The sequence below is a fragment of the Meles meles genome, chromosome 3 (assembly GCF_922984935.1).
Source record: "Meles meles chromosome 3, mMelMel3.1 paternal haplotype, whole genome shotgun sequence".
Taxonomy (NCBI): domain Eukaryota; kingdom Metazoa; phylum Chordata; class Mammalia; order Carnivora; family Mustelidae; genus Meles; species Meles meles.
This window is the reverse complement of record NC_060068.1, coordinates 171494672-171519417: the sequence shown is the minus strand read 5'-3', so window position 1 is coordinate 171519417 and position 24746 is coordinate 171494672. Positions and strand designations below refer to the sequence as shown.

Sequence of the window (24746 nt, the reverse complement as noted above, 5' to 3'; positions counted from 1 at the left end):
GGCCAGCTGATTCAAAGGAGGGGGGTAAGAGATGAAGTCAAAGAGAACAGAGGTACAAGTCCTCAAGGCACCCTTAGGCTTTAGGAGGTGGCATCCAAAGGCTTTGAGCAAAGTGACATGATGAGAGTTCTGATTTCCAGAATCTCTCCAGCAGCTCTGAGGCAGGACAAGGAGACTGGGTGAGGGGCTGGAGCAATCATCCAGGTGACACAGTTGTTCCTTGACCAAAAAGAATTGAATTGAGTCTCCAGGTGGCCAGTGGTTAGATTAATTACATGTCTTTCCCCTGGAGTTTTCCGAGTACCTCTGCACCCATTATTTCGTTGCATCTTCACGACACCCCTACAGTACCAGCAACCCACTACTCATGCTCGTTGCATAGATGAGAGCCTTGAGATAGAAAGTTGAGCCTCCTCCCTGAGACCCTAAGAAGTAGACCTGAGCCAGGTATGACTTCCAAATGCTGTTTCGGCCAAACCAAGGTCATGGACAGACCTTCTCCAGCATCTTACCACTTTGCCCACAGAGCTATTGGACCACTGTAGGGTGAGAAGCAGCCCTTACCGAGCTCCCAGGACCTTCTGGGCCAGGGCAAGATATTTACAAGCACGTTCTCCTTTATTCTTCACAGCGACCTTGCAGGGAACATTGTCATCCCCGTTTTAAGAGAAAGGACGCAGAAGGATTGATTTGACCCATGTCAGGCAACTAGAGATGAATGTGGAATTGGAGCTTCAGTGTTTCTGATTCAAAAGCTCGGGGAGCCTCTTAAACCCAGATGGCCAAAGTACTTAAACGATCAGATCACACCGGAGAACCCATTCTTGCTCTTGTTCTCCAAAGGGGTCAAAGAGGGCAGGGGTTAACATCGGGGCTGCGTCTGGGGGGTGGGGGGCCTTGTAGGACTCCATATGGCACCCCCAGGCGAGGCACATACACGCACACACACACACACACACACACACACACACCCGGTTCTCGAAGGTTCTCTGAGCACGTGTTCTGTCTCCCTGTGTAGGGTGCTCCAAAGTGACCTGCATCAGCTTGACCCGGGAGGCCTCCATTAAACTGTCCCCCTTGCATGGCAAACAGATTTCCATCCGCTACCTGGACATGACGGACTGCTTCGTGCTGGAGGACGAAGGGCTGCACACGATCGCGGCGCACTGCACGCAGCTGACCCACCTGTACCTGCGCCGCTGCGTGCGCCTCACCGACGAGGGCCTGCGCTACCTGATGATCTACTGCACGTCCATCAAGGAGCTGAGCGTCAGCGACTGCCGCTTCGTCAGCGACTTCGGCCTGCGGGAGATCGCCAAGCTGGAGGCGCGCCTGCGGTACCTCAGCATCGCCCACTGCGGCCGGGTCACCGACGTGGGCATCCGCTACGTGGCCAAGTACTGCAGCAAGCTGCGCTACCTCAACGCGAGGGGCTGCGAGGGCATCACGGACCACGGTGTGGAGTACCTCGCCAAGAACTGCACCAAACTCAAGTCCCTGGACATCGGCAAGTGCCCACTGGTCTCCGACACGGGCCTCGAGTGCCTGGCCCTGAATTGCTTCAACCTCAAGCGGCTCAGCCTCAAGTCCTGCGAGAGCATCACGGGCCAGGGCCTGCAGATCGTGGCGGCCAACTGCTTCGACCTCCAGATGCTCAACGTGCAGGACTGCGAGGTGTCCGTAGAGGCCCTGCGCTTCGTGAAGCGCCACTGCAAGCGCTGCGTCATTGAGCACACCAACCCCGCCTTCTTCTGAAGGGGCCACGCCCTCTCACCGCACTGCGCAGGCGCCCCTCTTCAGCCGCGCAGACGCATGCGCACAGAGCGGCGCGTCTCCTAAAAGCGGTGTCTGTAAGCGCCTCCTCCCACTCGCCTATCACAGCCCTTGCTTCCTGCAAGGTCCTTAAGGATCTGGGCTTTTCTTTTTCCTTAGTGCTCGTGGGCAACAGGGGTCAAGGAAAGGAAGGGGGAGCTGTGCGGGTAAACCGGTTTTGGGGGGCAGTTTGTCTTCTCCCAAAAGAGGTACCTCAGAAAGCCGATGGCAGTGTGTTTGAGAACGCCTCTTTCTGTCTCCGCTCCTGGTGGCATCCCGGGCTTGTGCGCGCACACACCATGTCCCCACTGCCCCCCACCCCCATCCCCTCCTGGCCGACAGCATCCACACATCCAGGCTAATGATGCTCTCCAAACCTCCTCCTCTTTAAACTGCTCCATTGGCCTAAACCGCACTCATCCATCCCGCGCCCAGGCAAATTCTTGTTAAATAAATGTCCTAGCACCGGGTACAGACAAAGTGCTTCCAACCATCTTCTAAAGAATCACTTGTGGCGCGCAGCACTGTGAGGGAGGAGACCTGATTCTCACCACCACCCCCACCCCCACCCCCACCCCCACCCCCACCCCCACCCCCCACCCCCCACCCCCCCCCCCCGCTCTGCCACGACATAGCTGTGTGACCTTGGGCAAGTCGCTTGACCTTTCTGGGCTTTGGCTTCCCACACTGAACCAGAAGCCGTCCAGCTCGAGGATCCGCTTCAGACCCGTTTTAGAATTGGGAGAACAGAGATTGTCAGTAAGCAGCGGCGTCTTTACCTACAGCGTATGAGGCACCTTCCCCTTCCAAGAGCGCTGGCTCTGCGGGTGCTCTCAGGAGATTGGGAAGTGCCGGCATGAATGTCCCATATGTCCTCAACTCCGATCTGAATGTCACCCCAACCCTGTTTCTTTTGATGGGTGAGTCTCTGGGGCACCTACTCCTGTCCCATTAGGTGGATGGTTCCTGTGACTAGCGCTTCCCGCGCCACCGGATCCCACACCATCTTAGCAGGCGGTGGATTGTCCACGCCCAGCACAGACCGCAGCCCCAGCCACGTGGATCTTGCTGAGTGTTTTCACATAGGAAGATAGACCCTCACGATTTTTAATTAACCAGGGAGGCCCAAGAGAACACATGTCTTCCAAGGGTTTTCCCTCCTGTCGCAGTGCACATGTGGCATGCAGCAGACACATCTGCCCCGCAGCTGGCAGAAGCAGACGTGTTGGTTCTTTGTCATTCCGATCACATTTTCACTTTTCTCATCTATTTATTTCTCCATGCATCCAGACTCCATCACATGAAGCCTGTTGGGCTTAATTCCTAAGTGTTTAACGGCGCAGATCGCCACCTCGAGTGCCTCCTTCCGTGGCTATCTGCATGTTCTCTGTCAAAGAGCACACAGCAGACTTTCAGGTGTTTAAAGCCCGTTCGCTCACAAATGCCAGGCAAATGGAAGAAGGAGCCCATTGATCACACTGAGGCCCTGGCCCACGAGCCAGGCCCTTGGAATAGAACATTAAAATCCTTGCCAACTATGCATTTTAAATGGCCCTGTTTGGTTGGGAATCCATTTGCGTGAAATTGGGATGTCAGAAGAAAGTCCACTGCTCATTTTCATGAAATTGGGTTGCCTTTTGTTAATAAGCACATGACTTTCCCACATTTTTCTCTGGCCACACCTCTCCCTCATCACTGTTCAGTCATCCACTGCTTTCTCAAAGGGTCCACCAGCCAAACCCAAACCTTTGCATCTCCAAGCCAAGTAGGTGGAATTGGTTGCAGATCAAGCTCACACACAACTCGACAACTGCACTCCCACTGTAGGCTCCCTGCATTTCTTTGTCTTGTGTCGGGAAGGAGAAGGTAGAGTGAGGTGGCGTCCGCCCAGGAGGTTTCTTTCCTGCATCCTATGGCACAGACCTCCTCTCCAGTCAACATCGTCAACAATTTAGTGTGCAGTCACAACTCTGTGCCATGGGGGGAAGTGAACTATTTGGCTGGGGAGAGTGTCTCGTGATAGTCGCAGTGTTTAGAACCATGAAAAAGGTTGAAGGTAGCATTCTCATGCTCTGTGGCTTGTGACCATGTCCAACATTTCAGGAGTTCAGAGTCACGAGGAGTTGAGAGTCACAAGGATTGGCACTGGGGTCTTCCAAGTGGCAAATTCATACTCTGGGAATGAGAAGAGAGATCCAAAAGGGTGCCCTGAACCAGAGAAGGGGTGTCCCATTACAAATACCTTTATCACCACCAGCTGACCACATCGCCTATACTGTCTTCCACACATGAGACAAAGCTGACTTCCATACTCGTTGCCCAGCCCATGCTGTCTCTCATAGTCTCTCCCTTTGCCCCAGCCCTCTTCAGCCACTGTGTCCCACCCCACCCACCCAACCCACCTTGGGATATGAATCTATGGTGAAGGTCACTGGGGAAACAGCTCAGCAGATTTTTAGAGACCAAGCAAAATGTCTCACTAGGAAATTTATCCATTTTAAAACATTGCTTCCTTCCTGCCTCTGCGAAATTGAATGCTCATTGTTTTGTTTTGTTTTGTTTTTTATTTCTAATGTTCAATCACTGCGTGCTGTATGACTCTAGAAAGCCTTAATTTACTACCACCAAGAAATAAAGCAATATGTTGGTAATCGGGTCATGTCTCATTTAATACACTGGAGGAGACTCGTGTTCAGATGGGGACACCCAAGGGTGAGCAAGAAACTTATCTTCTGCTAAAGTAGAGAGCAAGTCGGGTCACTGCAGCTCTTGTGCCTTTCAAGTTGCATCCACGATTTTGAGGTTTCTCTTGGCTCTGTGGCTTTGGCTGGAAATTAGCAGGCGAGTGAAAAATCATTACCTTCACAGTTTAGATCAGGTCTTCAATTCCTTAACCCAAAACTCTTGGAGCCAGATGTATTTTGGCCTTCTATATGAGGAAGTGAGCTGGGTTTAGTTTATAATATCCCTGGCAGATTCTAGGGTAGCACCCTTGGTCAAACACATTAGATTTCTGCAGCAATAGTTACTAATAGTCACACTATATAAGATTATCACAGACTATAAATAGCCTTGCATCCATTCAGGTCAGGTTTTGTCACCAAATTAATTTGTGCCAAACGTAATGAAAAAAAGCTTCTATTTCTTCAGAGTTCTGCAGATTTCAGAATTATGAATAAGTAACCACGGACCTGAATACTCCCCCCGGCATGGGTCCAAACACTGGAGTAATCACTGAAATTATGCTATTGGATTTATCAATTTTTTAAAAGGTCTTAGAGCATTAAAACCTAGAAGGACAATATGGCAACTTGATCTGAAAGAAAAAAATCATCATTCCATTGGAGAAAAAGAAGTGCCAAAGTTCTACTCACCCAACCTTTAGATCTGAGAAATCAATATGGCAGAAAGCAAGCACTGAGAGATGAATGGCACACTTCCGCTTTAGCCAGTAAAAAGGTTTTAAGAGATATTGATTTTAAATGTATTTGTCCTCAACCTTATTCACATCCTATGTCAGTTGCTTAATGACTGTCACATTAACCAATAGGCAGTGAACTGCCTGGGAACATTCACTGGACATAGCCCCATGCAATTCTCGTCAAGATCCTGGAATAAGTTAGCAGGAAATAAAATGCATTTGTCCTTGAGGTTCATGACTTCTTAAATTGACATTTGTTCAGAATTAGAAAAGTCTTCAAAAAATTTGCTACCCAAGAGCATGCAACATGAAACCAAACAGATTGGGCCTTTTTAGGAGGAAAAGTAATACAATAAAATTGTTTCCCACATCTCGGTTTTCAAAGAGAAGTCCCCAAAAGTAGAGCAATTGTCCAATAGCTGGCAATCATGACTAGATAAGAAAGATGTTAATTTGAAGAAATGCTGAATTGACAACAGGGGAGGGAGAGAGCCCATTCAGAGACTTGGTCAACACTGCAGTGAAAATGTTCACACAAACGATCTGTCAGATGAAGTTGGTTTCCCCTTCTCATGCTGTTGGTCAAACGGTTTCCTTTTGATCCATTCACCAGCAGTGGCCCTTAATGTGGCAGGAAGGGGAGGTGCAGGGAGAAGGGCTGCCCCTGTCCTCACCAGTCTGCAGCAGAGGCTGATGCTGTCGCCAAAACTCCCCCAAACACAGCTCCAGTTGCCCAAAGACCAACTCAGGTGGTTTCAAGAAGATGACCTTCGGGTGGGCAGAGCTGTTCACCTGGGCAAAGAAATACTCTCACAGACACTCAGACTGGGGACACCCCATGCAGGAATGTACTTAGGAGGTGACTATTCCTCCCTTTTTCTCTGAGTGCACCATCATCTCCGAAAGTCACAGATCCATTTTTGTAGAGCCTTTTTTTCCTCCTTCAAGCCACGAGAACCTCTAAAACCACACAGGATGGAAGAACATCTGCATTTGGGAGCTGGAGGCAGCTCAACCCTAGCCTGTCACCGGCATCACTGTGGCATCTCCAGCAGAGTCATCTGCTGGAAATATTTGTAACAAGGAGGCCAGTCTCCTGGACTACCCAGGAAGCTACATGTAAGCTCTAAACTGTGGTTCAGTTGCTAGCAACCAGCATGGTCTAGGTATCTGGGGTGGCCATGAAGATCTTAAAAAAAAAAAAAGAAAAGAAAAGAAAAGAAAAGAAAAAAAAACACCCCTTGATTTACATATTTCCAAATCTAGTCATTTCTATATTGTGGAATATAGAATCCAGTCACTGAGCTACTGAGTTTTACACTGACAAGATCAGTATGTCTGAACTCTATCCCAGCCCATGATGATCAACATATGAGGGAGACTGGAAACTGCATTCATGAAGAATGACGAACAAAGGATGCCCAGGGAGTGCCAATCATTTTCTTCTGAAGGGGCAGACAGTCCCAGCAACTTTTAACCCCTTTCACAAAGGTTTACTGAGTAGGTACTGTGATAGGATCCGGGGGATAAAAGAAAATATCATTACCCTAAGTGGAACGTCAGATCAAGTAACTATAATATCATGGAATGAGTTATAGGATGGGGAGGGAGTTAGAAAAAGCAGAGAAGCAACATCCTTTCATTTATTCATCCAACAAATATAACTAATATTATACAGTTAGGTAACATGTACCAGACACCGTGGGGACACTGAGAGTCTTTCCCTGATCAAGTTTGCCGAAGAAGTAATTTTCATCAGCATACGGAAAGAGGAATAAAACTTAGGGAGTCAGAGGAGAAGACCCTCGAGCTGGATTTTAGAACTCAGACAGAGGGAGCATCACAAGCCATGTTGTACTCGAACATACCAAAGCACACATGGAGCCCACACAGGAAGACAGTATTTGATAGAGTTAACGAAGTCATTTCTCTTTACTACAGGTAAGCATTATCATAACATTACATTAACTATGGGTTAAATTAGTCATTGCCTTGTGGTCGTCATATGGAAATAGCAAGTTCTGTGCTTTTCTAATGTCATCCTACGTATTAGTTCCTGTGTACATTTACACACTCTTTCACACACATGCACACATACAGTGCAATGTCAAGAGTGGGAACATTCTGCAAAACAACACTGAGATGTAATTTCTTGGATAACCTCTGAGCAACCGCAAAGTAGCTTGACCGGCCCCCCAAACAGCATTCATGATAGGCCTGCGAGCCTGCAGTCATGATTTCTGCAGAATCTAGCACAGAAAGACCAGACAAAAGTGCCCTTGCTCTGATATCCTTGGTTGCTTCAGCCAACATGGCTGTTCTTCAGAACACGTCTAATTATTTCATGGTTATGATGGGAATGGCCAGAATAATTGAGGCTTCTCAATTTACCATATCCCTTTGGCAAACCAGTCTGTGCTGGTAATGTCAAAAACACTGGACGGCCCAAGTAAGATTTAGTAAGTAGCCGTTAAAATGGCCAAGAAATGGGTTTTTACTTGTAGATTCACTGAGGATGGGTTCTTCGAAACCTCAAATATTACCAGGCTTGGGTATGTGAAATTATCTGCCACAGTCACATAAACTAAGTGATGAAAGCCATTAGAAAGTGTGAGGGTGGCAGGAAGGCTTTTAATTTCTGTTCTGCTGCAGTGAGACAGCAATCCTTGTGGTTTTTCCAAGCCCCAAATGCTTTTCAAGGTCGGGAAGGCTTCTGAAGTGAATCCCATTTCCAGACAGGGATGTGGAAGATCCAGGGAGAGGATTTCTAACTACACAGAGTGACCCATCACTGGCATTTCCTTTGTCTCTGGTCTTCTACCAGTACTAACGAACACAGCTACGCCCTAGAAATAAACATTTTTAAAGAAATTCCAGGTTTCACATCATGCATGTATTCTGTATGGGTGTTTACACTTAGAATTTAAATAAACTTATCACGGTCTTTTTCATTAATCAAAAAGTAGATACAAGGACAAACTGCCATAACTGATAAACAGCCATCTTTGTTTTCTCTCAAAGCCTTTCCTTTGGAAATGGAGACCAAAGTAGCTCCGGCATCTAATTTTACACTTTTCATGCCTACAGGATAACTACACAAATGCTTTGGATTTCAACTGTGTAACTCTTCATTTTGCAATACACCCCCCACCCCGGAATCATGGAGAGTTGTGGCAAAAGCTGGGATTTCATGCTCCCTGGCCACTTGGTAAAGCCACTGAAGAGATCACTTTGCAGAACAGATCCTTGTCTTAGTAGAAGACCCAGAGAGAGAGAACGCACACCATTTCTCTTGTTCTCATTGTTCCCTGATTTATGAGAGAGTTGATCTGTCTGAATGGCGTCTATGCCGCAAAGGCTTTCCATTAGCTTGTTGGATGGGGAGATTCCAGTTGGCTCTATGTTCATAATTTTAAAATATCCAAAGAATAATGGCTATGGACGCACTTGAGGGTTGGAGACCAAAAGGCTGTAGATTTAAAGAAAAAAGAGAGAGGGAAGGGGGGAAAAAACCCCACGTAAATAATGAATGACCTCTTGCTCACTTAATGAAAACCAGAGTCTCTGCCAGATTTCCAAGCTGGCATTGTTTCACTGGCACCATCGCCTTGGGGCTCCTGTGTGTAATGTTTCTTTTAAAAATAGTGCACACAGGAAAGTGATGGGACAGGCAAACACTGCCATGGAAGAGCCTTAGCCTCCATTCCTTTTAAAACATGTGCTTAATCCCAAATGCATGTGGCAAAATAGTCTTGAAGGTGATCAGGTTATGTAAGGACTCCTTTTGCCTTTACAAAAAAACAAAGCCACACAGGCTCAGGTGTTGTGTTTCTGTTTTTTTAACTTCCCTCATTCATTGGCCTTGTGGCTCTGATGCCTAATTTCTCACAGCCAATACCTTGTTCTGGCCAGGGAGAAAAGTGACCTTTCTTACCCGATTTTCTGAACGATGTAAAGTATCATAATCAGCAGCTCTGTAGCAAAGTTCCTCTCCAGAGCTCGGGAGCCCTATGTTAAGCCCTTGGGGCTAGCTGAAATCCAAGAACAACTCTGGGGAAATTTGGCTGCAAGTCTCTTTTGGCTGAAACTAAGAAATCTTTGGTAATTCTTAGGGTGATAGCAAATGCAAATTTTCAAACTTTTTTAAAGCTTACTATTTCTGGACTTCGAGTAGGAGAATTTCGGGTACTTCTCTCCTGTATTGCCCTGCCCGTTAAGTTTTCTGTAGCAACTGATGAAACATAAATTCAGGTTTGAGTTCTGTAGTTTTTTATCCTGTTTTTGTTTTTTGTTGTTTTGGATTTCTTTTGTTTTGTTTTGTTTTTTAGTTGCATACACAACTTGGGTTTGGCCCCTATTGTGTTGTACACCATTTTCAGAGGGAGATGGATCTCTGGGGGGTGGGGGGGAGTCTATGGTGATTTCAAGGCACTTTTAAAGAAAAAAATTATTTGAGAGAGAGAGAGAGCGAGCATGAGAGGGGAGAGGGTCAGAGGGAGAAGCAGACTTTCTGCTAAGCAGGAAGCCTATTGTGGGACTTGATCCTGGAAATCCAGGATCATGACCTGTGCCAAAGGCAGTTGCCAACCAACTGAGCCACCCAGGTGCCCCACTATGGTGATTTCAAAGACCATCTTGGCGACATGACCAAGTGTGGAAAGCCCAGTGTCCAACAGATAATATCATTGTTGGAAGGTGATGTAATTTGTCAGGGACACAAACATTTTTTTTTAAAGATTATTTATTTATTTATTTGACAGAGAGAGATCACAAGTAGATAGAGAGGCAGGCAGAGAGAGAGGGAAGCAGGCTCCCTGCTGAGCAGAGAGCCCGATGCGGGACTTGATCCCAGGACCCTGAGATCATGACCTGAGCCGAAGGCAGCGGCTTAACCCACTGAGCCACCCAGGCGCCCCAGACACAAATATTTTTGAAGACGATTCTGGAAAAATGAAGAGCTTCACTCTGGGGGACTGCAGAGGTCCACTCCACTCCTGGCAGGTGAGTCCCAAACAGTAGGCGAAGACTTAATTACTCCATAACTATTCACAATAAGTTTAACAAATCTGGAGGGTTTTCTGGCCCAGCCAAAAACTTCATGGTCCGTTTGTAGATGTTCACTCATCATTCACTGTTATTTCTTCCTTTGCCTGGATGATCCTGCTGGTACAGCACTTAGAATGTTAAGTTTTGTTTCCTTTAGAATGCAGGGACCCTCATGTAAATGACGAGTGACTATCAGCAAGTTTCTGAAAACAGTCACAAAGCTACAGGTAAGTCCTCCAACAGATGCACTTCAATAATTTAAAAAAGCCACTTAGAGAAATGTATCAAAGTTCTTGACAACATTTTGTTTCTGGTTGAGTATCACAGGGATGAGGGGTTTGTAGGGTTTGTATTTCTAATCATCAACTATATTCCTTCTATATGTCCAGTAAGGGACTAGAAATAAAGAATAACCGAATTTTTAAAAGATTTTATTTATTTATTTAGTTAGTTAGTGGAGGGGGTGGCAGAGGGAAGAGGGAGAGAGAGAATCTCAAGTAGACTCCATGTTAGGCATGGCATCCTGTGCCGGGCTCAATCTCACGACCCCAAGATCATGACCTGAGCCGAAACCAAGGGTCGGACATTCAACCAACTGATCTACCCAGATGACCCACAAATGTTTTTAAAACATTAACTTTCATTTTATAAGTGTTTGTATTTAGAAATTTTATATTTCGGTTTGCCTTGTCATGGGGATACCTGCTGGTCCCACCTACTTTCTGTAACTATATATATATATATATATACTTGTTTTGGGTTGTAATTGATGCAGTAGTCATGGATCCTGTGGTAGAAAAGCCTTAAATATCATTGATTGTGTTCCAAGGTGTCATTAGCATATGAATAACTCAAGTCTGTTTCATGTTAGTGTCAAGTAGCTTACTCCAGTAGGATTTATGAACATCTGAACACCTAATCCTCCAGAAAACTACCTTTAGCCACCACCCTTCTGACTTAGCAGAATTAGAATAAAGAGGAGAACCACTTGCAGACCATTTTCCCAGCCTTTTGCAAACCTCTCCCCACCACTCCAGTCTGTATTAACAGTTTCCAAATGTCCCTGAATTTACCTTGGTCCAGCATTTGGGATGTCTCCAAAGAGCTTTCTAAAATAAAGTCTTAATGTCACCATCAGCATTCCCCTTGACACAGAAGTCTGTGCAAGCAGACCTGTAATATGGTCTTATAGTAAAAGAAAGGCCCTATCCTACAGACACAAAAAGAACAGACACAGAAACACTGACCCTCTGTCCCCACACTTCCACAGATACAAAGGGAAACGATTTCCTTTAACTTTTTAATGACACACTCAGGTCTGATCAAGTTAATTCATTATTAGATTTGGGTTGAACAGTCCCTGCCTCTGGCACTGATTTTCTGTTAATGTTTGAAAGAATTGCTTGATTTCTGTGTTAGAAGATGTGGCAACAACCCTGGTTAAGGGGCCAAGATTCTCGGACATATTATCATCATTTCCGTACAAAACTCCAATAGAGAGGTAGCTAGATGCCTGTCCATGTACACATATATATAATATGGTCAAGGAGCACCCAGCATTGACGCCATCCCATAAAAGTTTCTGGTGTTCCTAAGTCTCTCACTTGCTTAGTATTTTCTTTAAGCTTTATGAGACACATTAGCTTCAAGGCCCAGAACAGAGCAGCAACGGAGGTGCATCTGTCGAAAATATTGAGTGTTGCGTCTGCCCTCCATTTTTATCAAAATCACTCTAAATCTTGCCAATCTGTCCAACTAAAAAGAATAAAAGAATCAAGATATTCTGCTGGTGCTGGAATGAGGACAAACAAGACATTTGACTCAGCCAATAAAATTGAAATGCTGTAGGAGAAAGCCAAGGGGATAAAGAAGCCATCTGAATTGGAATGCGAACAGAACTTCGTGGCCTGATTTTCTTTCTCAGTTCTGGTTACTGAGACTGAACACAGGGTATTTACTGGTGGCATCCAAACGTCTCCTCTTTGCCAAACACAATATTTTTTCCAATGTGGTAGTAGTGAAATGTATCTTTTGTACTGATTCTAAAATTCCCTAGACAGGTTTTTTTTTTTTTCCCCCTGGAAAAATATAGCCGGATGAATACCATTGATAATCAGAAGTAGCCAGCATTCTAGGGATACAATTTCCAAAGAACACAACTAAATTTGTGTATGTTCTGCCTCTTCGTGTTTTCTTTTGGATGGAACAGTTAGATCTGATTATGGTAAGGCACAATTAAAGGGCTCAAGACGTGAAAGAGTGAAAAACTGTCAAAGAAACATTTGGGGATGTGGCCCTTATGCTGCTGCTATTCCAGAACGCAGTGCCTTTATTTTTTTTTTAGGTGCCACATCTGGGAGTGTGGGGTAATGCACAAGAAGAGGGAGGCTGTTGGATATAATTTGTTCAGATGAGAGTTTGCATAAGCTTAGTGACACCAGGAGGACTAATTTCCATAGCTGACTTGAGCAGTGCTTCTCCGAAAGAGTAAAAGGCAACAACCCCTGGGTCCTCTCCATGTCTGACCACACAGAAAGACTAGAGTCATGGGAGAGGGTCTCCATCCGTGCCCAGTGTCCTACATGTATGTGGTCCCACTACCAAGGAGTCCTCAGAGGCTGGGAAGTCTAAAGTGTCCTGAACATTCCACCTAGTGAACGTTGTTTGATCAAAATCCATCCATAGCTGTTGGAAACATAAGTCCTGCCCTCCAGATGCCCATCATCTAATGAAGGAAGACCGAAATGGCATTTTGGTTCAAATCAAGAAATATTTTTTGAAGGCCCACTTAGGGATCTTAGTGTGTTAGGCACTGCAGGTGAACCAGACAAAATTCTATGCCCCCATGGAGCTTGGATTCTAAAGATATCCTGTCCAACAGAACTGTCCATGGTGATAGAAATGGTCTCTATCTGTGCTGTCAATCAGAACAGCCACTAACCACATGTGGCTACTGAGCAGTTAAAATGCACTAGTACAAATAAAGAACAGATCTTAAATTTTTATTTAATTCATTATTATTTTAATTAACAAATGAATTATTTTATTTAATTTATTTAATTTTGATTAATTTACATTTAACTGGTTGCATATGACTAACAGCTACCATATTGTACAGGAAGCTAGAGCAGGGGTATTTATTTGAACTTGCAGTTGTCATGAAATGTTCTGCATCTGTGCTTTCTCATAGGGAAGGTAGCTTCTAGTCATATGTGGTCAGTGAGTATCTGAACTGTGGCTACTGAATATCAAATTGCATTTAATTTTAGTAAAGTTCATTTAATTTTATTTAATTTTGAATTGGTATTAAATGAATATTTAGATTTTATATTTTAGTAAATTTCAGCTTGAGAAACTGGCGTGGCTAGTGAGTCCTGTTTTGGACAGTAGAGTTCTAGAAACTTGTTTCTCAATATATGCTTCATGGGCCAGCAGCATCAGCAACATTGGGATGTCAAAAATTCAGCCTCTGCATTTTAACAGAATCCTCAGATTAAATTTTGAAAAGTGCTTGTCTATTAGAGGCAGACAAACAATAAAATAAAATAAATGAATAAATGTGTGTGTATATAGAGATGTATGTGTGTCTATGTGCGTATGGTTGAGAATGTGGATTTGGATGAGGATGAGAAGTTCTGTGTGATACAGAATAAATCGGGGAAGTAGGACAGGGAGTGTGCAGCATAGAGATTTCAATTTTTAAAAGAAAATTGAAAGAAAAATCTTCACAGAAAGGGGTTTCTGGATGGCTCAGTTGGTTAAGCATCTGATGCTTGATTTTGACTCAAGTCATAATCTCGAGGTTGTGATATGGAGTCCTGCATCAGGCTCTGTGCTGGACGTGAAGCCTGCTTAGGATTCTCTCTCTCCCTCTCCCCCTCACCTCTCTTCTATCTCTCCACTCCCTTCCCTACCTCCCTCTCAAAAAAAAAGAAAAAAAAGAAAAGTCTTCACTGAAAAGGTGACATTGGAGAAAAGACTTGAAGGAGGTTAGGGAAGAGGCAGTGTGGACCTCTGCAGAAAGAGTGTTTCAGGCAGATGGAATAGCAAATGCAAAGGCCCTGAGGCAGGAACAAAAACCCTCATGCCTTGTTCCAGGAACTGCAAGTAGGCCAGCGTGGTTGAAGCAGAAAGCATGGGGCAGGATGCTTCTAGGATGCTGGAAGGTGGGGTCTCAGAGGTAATGGGAACAGCTTGTGTGAGGCTGCTCTCATTGCAGGGAATTTGGCTTTTATTCCCAATGAGCCTGGGGAATTTTAAGCAGAAGGAATAATATGATTTGACATACTTTAAAGGGGGCACTCTGGTTTTGTGTTGCAACAGTGAAACCAGGATACAAGCAGGGAGGTTACCTAAGAAACCACTGCAACAATCTGAGTGAGAGATGAGAGGTTTGGATGAGGGTGGAAGAGGTGGAAGTGATGAGAAGTGGTCAACCTCAGGGAATGTTCTGGAGAGAACACCTAAAAGATTTGCCGAGGGATGCCTGGGTGATTCAGTTGGTTAAGTGGTTAAGCCTCCACCTCTTCTCAGGCCATGATCCCAGGGTCCTGGGATCGAGCCCTTTCCCTGACTCCCTGCTCAGCAGGGAGCCTGCTTTCCCCTCTCTCTCTCTGCCCCTCCCCCTCCTTCTTCTATCAAATAAATAAATTTTTTAAATCTTAAAAAAAAAGGCTTTGCTTACCATTAGATGTGGATTGAAAGACAAAAAGAACAAAGATAACTCTGAGTAAACAGAAACATGTTCTAGGTTTACTAACAGAGACTACAAAATTAAGTAGATATTATTTCCTGTGTTTGTGCTCTGCACGACAAAAACTGCAAAGTCTGTCCAGTTCATTCACCCATCCGCACCACAACTGGAGCCGATACTATATAGAAAGACTATAGTCAACCCTCCATCAAACCACCTGCCTTGTTATGGAACTTCAGCTTTTCTCAATGTTGCGCAGGGGCTAAGAACTCATCCTTCCAACCAAATCTCCTTATAGAAATTCGGGAGTCACTCCTGTCTGTTACTCCTCTTCCCAAGGAACTTTCTGGAAAGCCACACGGAGACTACTTGACACCTCCATCTGTCACCTCCCTTGGATCCTGGCTGACCCTCCACTCAGCAGGTCCCCTCTGGCTGTCTCTTAAGTGGTTTCTCCTGGTTGCACTTGTTCTTCCCAGAATTCAGTCAGTGTAAGCCAACAATTACCAAAGATTTTGTTAATTATTTAGCTTATTTAGCCAATATTACTGTGCCCCAACTGTGCCAAGCACTTTCTTAGGTACTGAAAATATGAAAAGAGCGGACAATTTCCTATGCTTGAGAACTTACTTTGTTTAAAGAAAAACAAGCTACAAATAAATTAAAACATATCACAATCTCCTGATGATAAGGACTAGGAAGAAAGCTAAAGTAGTTTAAGGATAGGGTGCACACCCCAGAGGTGGGAGTGCTGTTTTAGACAGAATGGTTAGGGAAAGCTCTTCTGGGGGAGATGACGTTTTGGCAGCTAAGAGAAGGTTCTTGCTCTGTACAACGTGAACGATTCGCAGCTGACTGCTGTTATTAGCTTCCTATTACAGATTACATATTACCCCCAAAATTGGCAAACCAATGCAACAAACATTTACTATCTCACAGTTTCTGTGGGTCACAGAACCGTATCACAACTGTGTCACTAGTTTTCTATCGCACACAACTTGGGAGTAGTTCAGCTGGATGATTCTGGCTCAGGGTCTCTCAGTGAAGATACCGGTGCTGGCTGTGGTCATCTGGAGACTCGACAGGCTGGAAAGCCCACTTGCAACCTCATCAGTGGCCTCAGGCAGGAAGCCCTGCCAGACAGGCTGCTCTATGGGACTGCTCATGACACGGCAACCGTTTCCCCCAGAATGAGAGATCCAAGAAAGATGGTGAGAGATAGCAAGCAGGAAGTCACCATGTTTTTAATGACTTTGTATTGAAATGACACACCATCACTTCTGGTGCATCCTGTTGGTCACAGGGACTGATGTTGATACAACAGGGAGGGAACCACAAAAGCCATGAATTCAGAACTATCTTGGAAGCTGGTTCCATCAAATCTGTAGCCTCCCATTCTTGAGAGCCACTCATCTCTTAGTTATTCAGTTGTGCTATGGACCTCCTTTTGTAATCCCTGTCTCTCAGGAACCAAGAGGAGAAAAGCAGAAAGGAAATGAAGAAGAGGAGTAGAAGGAAGAAGAGAAGTAAGAGGAGAAAAGAAATAAAATGAAAAGAAATTTCTGCATTTTCTTTTAAAAAATCTTTCAGTTTTGCTGCTCCTAAAGCCAGATCATGTCTAGACACTCACTGCATGTCCTGAGACTCAGTACCAGCCCTTCCTGCAATATGGCAGCTTACTCAGCATCTCGAGATTCCTTTCTCCCATGAGGAATCACTCCAAACATCCCACGGAGAAAGGAGTTTCCTAAGGATTTCATTTCCCCAAAGTTATGAATTATGCCAAATGTGTCTCTTATAACCCAAAAGTTAGCTACAAGACAGTTTTTATTATAAATAATTACTTTCATTAAACCTGTTTGAAGACATTGTCTATTTTACAATCCGCTATCCCTTATTCAACATCTGACATTCTTAATTCACTCAGGTCTCTGCAAAATGTCTCACACAATAAATTTCTCCTTGGGTTTAGTTCCAGGAAAAAAATTTATTCTGCAGGCAAGCTTGCCTGCTTTCTTTTAACAGTCCATGAAGTTGACATATCTCAGTATATTTCTCGGTCTTCCTTTGTTTTCAGGACATCCAGAAAAATAATTAAGGCCAAACTATAATCTTCAGCCCTTTTAGTTAACTAGTAACATCCATTCTTTCTCCATATTTCATGTGATTACTCTTCTCTTTTTTCATGATGTTTAAAGTTATATACCACCTCTAATCCTTTTTGCAGTAGGCAAGATTTATATTCCAAATAAATAGTAAATTATGACAGCTTCAGCCAAGAGCAAATGATTTTTGACTCAAGCTCCAAAGCTGAGGTCCATATGCACAAGGACTGTCACTCAGTTCCAGGGGCACTGTTGAAAATGAAAGACTTTTAGCTTATCCCTCCAGTCTCTTGAGACTGATTCTGTTCTTTCCATGTGTTCTTTTTTGAAAATCATGGAGCCAGCAGGAGATGATTCAGATTTGTCCCTCCTTTGAGTCAACTTGGATACTATTTTTTATGTCTTGAGTTGTGTCTCTTCATCACAAACTTCCTATGATGAAGTCCCAGCCCCCGATAACTCAGAATGGGATTGTATTTGGTGATAGGGGCTTTATAGAGGTAATTAAGTGAAATGAATTAATTAGATTAGTCCCTAACCAAATATGACTGGTACCCTTACAAGAAGAGGAAATTTGGACATAGACAAATACAGAGGGAAGACTATGTGAAGATACAGGGAAAAGACAAACATCTACTGGCCAAGAAGGAAGGCCTCGGAAGAAACAACCCTGTGGTCACCATGATCTTGGCTTTCTACTCTCCATAACTGTGAGAAAATAAATTCCTGTTGTATAAACCACCAATCTGTGGTACTTTGTTATGATGGTCCTAGTTAACTAATACACTATAATATCCTCCTACAAAGGAATAAAAAACTAAAGCCTTCAATATTTTCATAAATGGAGTCAAACCAAAATTGTCCACAATTTGGTTTGTAGCTATGAAACCAGGCTGAGCATAGGGAATATAATGACAAAACCCAGTCATGTTAAAGTATTGCTTATATTCCATGCGAACTTCTGGAAATATCTAAAGCATGGGCAGCCCGATCAACAACTCACTCCTCTGAACCTTACTGGAGTAAGGTAATGCTAATAGCGGAAGGAGGGTATCAAAGAGAAGATACCTCATTAGGTCCAAAGTTCAGGCTTCTCCACTCAGTTCTGAAGTACCACAGTTGGTCATATACATTATGGCTCAAACCCACTAATTGTCATCTTCTGTTCATCTTTTGAAATTGTTTTCAATCCCCATATGTGTTCAATTGCAGACTGGTAGAGGGCATAAGAACTTCTCCTGTGGTCTGGGAAGAGACTCTGAATTGCCGGCACCACAGGTCATAATCATGTTACATTCCATTGAAACATTCTTCTTCTTTTCCCAAAGACAGCCAGAGGGGCACACTGGGCCCAGAGGATTTTTGAAATAGTACAGGTCTGCTGAAATCATGGCTGAATAACATTTCCAGCATCTAATTTGATCTTATGATCTAGTGAAGACTGTTGGAGAAGGCATGAGGGAAGGCAATGGGTGGAAATTCACAACCAGGAAAAAGTTGTCCTCTGTAGATAAGCTAAACACACACACACATATTTCCTTTTTTTCCTTTTCTTCCTCTCTTCCTTTTTTTTTAAACTACAGTAGTATTTCCTTTTCATCAAGGGGATATAAATACTTATGCATCCAAAGATGGCTTTGCTTGTGACACCCTGCTTCTATTATCATCTTCAGAATGTGCTGCAGACAGAGCTATTTCAAAGATTTCCATGCTATTATGTCAATGGCCAACTTTGACAAATGAAGGCCTATATCCGCTCTTTTCTGAGCTGTCTAAATGTACATGGTGAGATTTTTCCTCACGATATCAGTTGAATTCATCCATGCAGAGATGCAAGCCTTTTACTAAATAAAGTAGAATGTTTAACTGCTGACTCAAGTGTCCAGGTGCCAGACATACATACGTCTGAGGCACTGATGGATGGTGTGTCCCTTTATTAGTGTTTGTTATGATAGCAGGGTTGATAAGCATAGTTCATCAACTACTATTTTCTGACTGGAAGGATTGGGAAGGATGAATGGCGGCTATGACAGTGCCATCAGAGTCATCATCATTCATCCCCTATACTATGACTGGATGCTTCCTATAACTGCTTCCTTCATCATCTCGTTGGAACAAAGTAGCTACATCCAAAGTATGGTGCTCACTGCTATCTCATGAGATGACATGGAGTCAGAGAGTCACTGATAGCCTTGCATCAAAAGTATCAGCTCTATACCTCATTAACCATATGACCCTGGACAGGTCACTTAACCATTCTTTCCTCAATGGCCCCATTCCTCCTGTGTGGGAATCTGACCCAGACTCCTACTCTTGGCTATAGAATGAGAGATGATAGATGAAAGTACTTTGTCAACGTGGAAGCCCTATAAAAGGATAAGTAACTTGCCTACAAGTCCAACAGAGTCTTCAGGGTGCAAATCCAAAAGGATTTTATATCTGTTTTCATGTTTTGCCCCACCAAGCCCTCCAAGGTTGTCTCCAAGAAGTCCCGCTCATTTCTCTTTTATTGCATAGATTTCTGGCTTCTTGTAATCTCGCTGAAGCCATCTTCAGATACTATGCTGAACTCAAGAACATTAACTATGATTTCAAAAGTGGTAAGTTTTCATTCAACTACTGATTTATTTACTCTCTTACTTATTATTAATCTCTTACTTATTCATCTTCCTGATGAATACATTTTCTATAAGATATAAACTTGGCTCAGTGCAGTCTAATTCTCTGAAAAGATCCTAAAAATACAGTGTTTTTGGCTTCCAAGTTGGTCTTCTATAAAGGAAAAGAATTATACTAGAAAATCTTGTGTGAATTCTTACAATTTTCTTTCTTATTCAAAAGCAATCTGTATTCTCTATCTCTGAATATCAGGATGATACTCTTTTAAAAAATATCTTTAAGTTTAGTTTTAACATGTTTATGGCTCAAGAATTGGCTTTGGTGTTTAAGTGTATGTATTCTTCACTTACTGAGTAACAATTAGGCATGGCACGGTTTTGGAAACTTCAGAATTAAATTAATCTTCTGGGATTTAGTTTATAACATTACCAATTTGTTTTAAATCTGGTCCTTCTTTCTGAGTTAGTAACATATCACTTCTTTATTCAGAGAAGCTGGCTCCTGAGTAGGCACAGTAATGTTACTGGGAGTCCTGGAGAACAGGAAGCCAGGGCACCAAGCATCTCGATGTTCTCAGCCCTGAAAAATTGCACCTGAGTCATTTTCTGTTCTACATGCTCTTTTCTGCCTACAACAAAAACAAAAAGAAAACATGGAAGGAAGCAGTCAGTGGCATGGTGGTGACAGGAAGCCCAGGAGAAAAAGCAAATTGAGACATCTGGGCAACTCTGAGAGGTTCTAACCATCCCTGATAGCTCTGGCCACATTCATCAATGAAGACAGAAGTGACCCACCAGCCACACCAAGGGAATTGTCCTCAACCAGCAACACCAGGCCCTTGAGCAACCCCAGCCATGATGAGCATGCCAAGAGAATAGACCACAGCCAGAGGCAGAAGAGCTGAGAAAACACTGGCTGGGTTTATGGAGGCAGGGGTGAACACCCACTCTTCTCAGTGATTGCTGGATAGAGAAGGGAGCCTGGGCTTCTCGGTTCTAGTCACCTGTCTTGGAAAGTCTAGAAGAGTGTTTGTGACTTGGGCCAAGTTAGGTACCAGGAAGGAAAGAATGGGCATAAGCTCCTGAGTAGCCAAAACAATCTTGAGAACGAAGAACAAAACTGGAGGTATTACGGTCCTAGATTACAAGACATACTAAAAAATTGTAGTAATCAAAACAATATGATACTGGCACATAAATAGATACATAGATCAATGGAACAGAATAGAAAGCCCAGAAATAAACCCACAATTATATGATCAATTAATCTATGATAGTCTATGATAAAAGAGGCAAGATATACAATGGGAAAACCTTTCTTCAACAATATTGATAAAACTGGACAGCTACATGCAAAAGAATGAAACTGAACCACTTTCTTATACTATACATAAAAATATACACTTTCTTATACTATATATAAAAATAAGCTCAGAATGGATTAAATATCTACATGTGAGACCTGAAATCATAAAATTCCTAGAAGAAAACATTGGTAGTAATCTCTTTGACATCAGCCTAAGAAACATTTTTCTAGGTATGTTTCCTTTGTTAAGGGAAACAAAACTAATAATAAACTATTGGGACTACCCCAAAATGAAAAGCTTTTGCACAGGAAAGGAAACCACAAACAAAACAAAAAGAGAACCCACTTAATGGGAGAATATATTTGCAAATGACATATCCAGTAAAGGGTTAGTATTCAAAATATGTAAAGGACTTATACAACTCAATACCAAAAAAAATTAATGTCCCAAAACATTCTATTCAAAAGTGAGCAGAAGACATAAACAGACATTTCTCCAAGAAGACATGATGGCCGGCAGACACGTGAAAAGTTGCTCAACTTCATAGCTGTCGGAATGGCTAAAATAAAAAACTCAAGCAACAAAAAGTCTCAGCAAGGATGTGGAGAGAAAGGAACCCTCTTGCACTGTTGATGGGAGTGCAGACTGATACAGCCGCTGTGGAAAACAGTATGGAGTTTCCTCAAAAAAATTAAAAATGGAACTACCCCACCATCCAGTAATCACACTACTGGGTATTTACACAAAAGATGTGAAAATGCCAATTTGAAGGGTACAGGCTCCCCTTTGTTTACCGCAGCATTATTTATAATAACCAACTATGGACATAGCCCAAGTGTTCATTGATAGATGAATGGGTAAAGAAGGTATGGTATATATATCTACAGTGGAATATTACTTAGCCATAAGAAGAAACAAAATCTTGCCACTATATGTGACATATGTGTCAAGTTTAAGAAACAATAAATTTAAAAAAACAAAAATCTTGCCACTTATAATATGATACGCCGAGTTAAAAAAAAAAAAAAAAAAAAAAAAAAACCAACATCACAAGCATCCCAGTGAGAAGAACAACTGGGACAGATGCCAGACTTGATCCTCATGGCTTTCAGTGACATCTTCTCTTGGGGTGGTTTGTTTGTTTGTAATCCAAACTCAGAATTCATAGAGAATAAAAAATTGTAAGACAGCTTAAAGGACTTGCAAGTCTCCCACTCAGTAACAGTTGAATCGGACTTACAACCCAAAATCTCTAATCTTTGATCTAGCAGTGCCCCCTAATATACTGGTCATTATATATGATTTAAATGTTATAAAAAAAAAAAAAAAAAAAAAAAAAAAGAAACAAAATACAAACAAACAAACAAACAAAAACAAGGGGAAAAAGTAACAAACAAAAAACCGATTCTTAGATATAGAGAAGAATCTGGTGGTTGCAGCGAGGAGGTGGCTAAGGGAATGGGTAAAATAGGTAATGAGGATTAAGAATGCATTCATCATGGTGAACTCTGAGTTATACATAGAATTGTTGAATCATTATTTTGTACCTGACACTAATAGAACACTGTACATTAATTATACTGGAATTTATAAATAAATAAATAAATTTCAAAATAATGAGTATAAACTGACAGAAGGAAGTGAAGAGTACATCTTCATTATATCATAACTCCACACTTTTCACACACGAAACTTTTCCTGAAAATATTCCTTAAAACATAGATACATAAAATAATACAATAAAATGCTCTTACCAATGATACCACAATGTAATGTTGCTTCTTAGTGTCGATCCAGGAGAAACTTCAAGGTTTGAACATTCCATCTGGATTCCTTCTAGCTAAATGAAAGTCTACTACCTTCCACAGTTTCCTGTAACATCAAGCAGAAGGAAACTATACTCTGACTAGTGCCAGATGTTCATTCAGATGTACATTCACAAATAGATCTCTGAACATTCACAAATAGATTTACTCTACACTTCAAATAATCCCCAGGAGATCCAACCAACCAGAAGCTTTATTCTCATTCCAGAGGGATGCAGAACTTTCCAGCCATCAGTAACTCTGGACCTAAAATTGAAATTTCTGAAAAGTATTTTATTTTGAGTAAAACATGAGAAGTATTTCATGAGAGTGAGACGTAACATTGGGAAACAGACTTGCCTACATCAGTCTATGCTACACCTGAGTGTGAATCTGGGGACAAAGGTGCTTATATAACAGAGAACACAAGATCTGTGCCATTTCAAGTTGGATCCTGGTTTTCCTGAGAAGCTTCTTTAGGTCTGTACTTGTGTAGAGAGCCCTTGGGTTTCTTGTTAAAGGTCTCCAGCTCCTTCCTGGATTTCTGCAAATCCATGGAGAGGTGACCATCTCTAAACCCAGAGTTCCTGAGCAGGAGCAGGCCTCCTCTGCTGATGAAGCTGCATGACAGGGACAAGGTGCTAATCTTACTTCCTCATCTTGAAAGTGAGACTAATAGTACCTACTACATGGGATTGTTGTGAAGATTAGTTAAATTAATACAGGAAAACCAGAAGAGCACTCAAGTGATTCCTCACAGAAAGCGTAGACTGGCTTCAAAGCTACCTTGTTGCTATCTAAACAAACAAGCGTCAAACAAACAAACAAACACAGCCATCACTCTGCCAGGGCTGCACAGACCTCTCAGTGATGGCCATTTCTTTTTCCTGGGCTTCCCCGTAGAGACATTAATTTGATTTTCAGTCACCCTGAAGTGAATTCCATTTCACCAGCCACCCTGTAGGGAACGGAGGTTCCCCAACTTTGGAGTGCACCAGAATTACCTAAAGCTCCTTAAAACACAGAGTGAGGGCCCCTACCCCAGGATCTTCTCATTTTGAGCCAGAGAATTTGTATCCCCAACAAGTTTTGAGGGAATGCCGATTTCCTGCCTTGGGAAACCACATTAAGAACCACTACTGCAGAACAAGAACGTTGTTAAATATTCTCTTTGTCAAGAAAACCCCTTTATGGTAAATAGGACAAGATCAGGTTAAAGTACATTAATCTCTTTATGACTCATTTCAAATAATTCTTGGAACTTATTCTAAGAAGTACGTAAACGTTATAAAAGTATACCTTCCAAGATGAGTGTATAAATTGATTTCTTTTAATGGGAAATTCAAGAACGAAGGGAAATGGAGAAGAAATCTGCCATGTGGGTATGAATTTTCCCTTCATAGAATCACCCAATCTTGTTCAACTTTGGCTATTAATTATGGCTTGTTTTATGTCTACTGTTTTTATTTACAAAACTGAAATGAAGAGCTGGGACTTGCTATGTTTTTGGAATTATGAGGCTGCAGAGCAGATGGTACAATCAAGGGCCTAGAGCCCTTTTCTTCACTTTCAGCAAAGTGCCAGCTGCAAGGACTTCTGAGATCACAGGGAGAAAGAAAATAGTATCTTCTTGAGAGAAAATGAAAATCCCCTTAGCATTTACGAAACTTGGAAAGGAAGTGGCTGTTCACTTCATGATACAGAGAAGTACATGGGGCAAGGACCCAAAACTCGGAGCCTGCTTTCCATCATGTTACACACAGAGAAGGGACCCAGACATGCCAGAGATAGCCTATATTGGATGCAGATGTCCCCCAAAGAGCAAGTTTATTCTTTTAAACTGCCACGGCAACACCAGCTGCTTATGAAATCAGGAGGAGAGAGGGGTGAGAAGGGTTACATGTTCAGACATATATTTATAGTGATTTTACAAACCTCA

General features: G+C 42.7%; 1 protein-coding gene across 1 annotated transcript in view; it reads left to right on the top strand.

Annotated features, from left to right (window-relative positions):
• The window catches only part of FBXL7 (F-box and leucine rich repeat protein 7), a 382740-nt gene extending 378305 nt beyond the window's left edge, over nt 1-4435 (top strand). Inside the window, exon 4 of the mRNA XM_046001209.1 lies at nt 1019-4435. Within this exon, the coding sequence (XP_045857165.1) occupies nt 1019-1755 (737 nt within the window). The 3' untranslated portion in view covers nt 1756-4435. The remainder of the gene's footprint in view (nt 1-1018) is intronic.
• Nucleotides 4436-24746: the final 20311 nt, after the last annotated feature.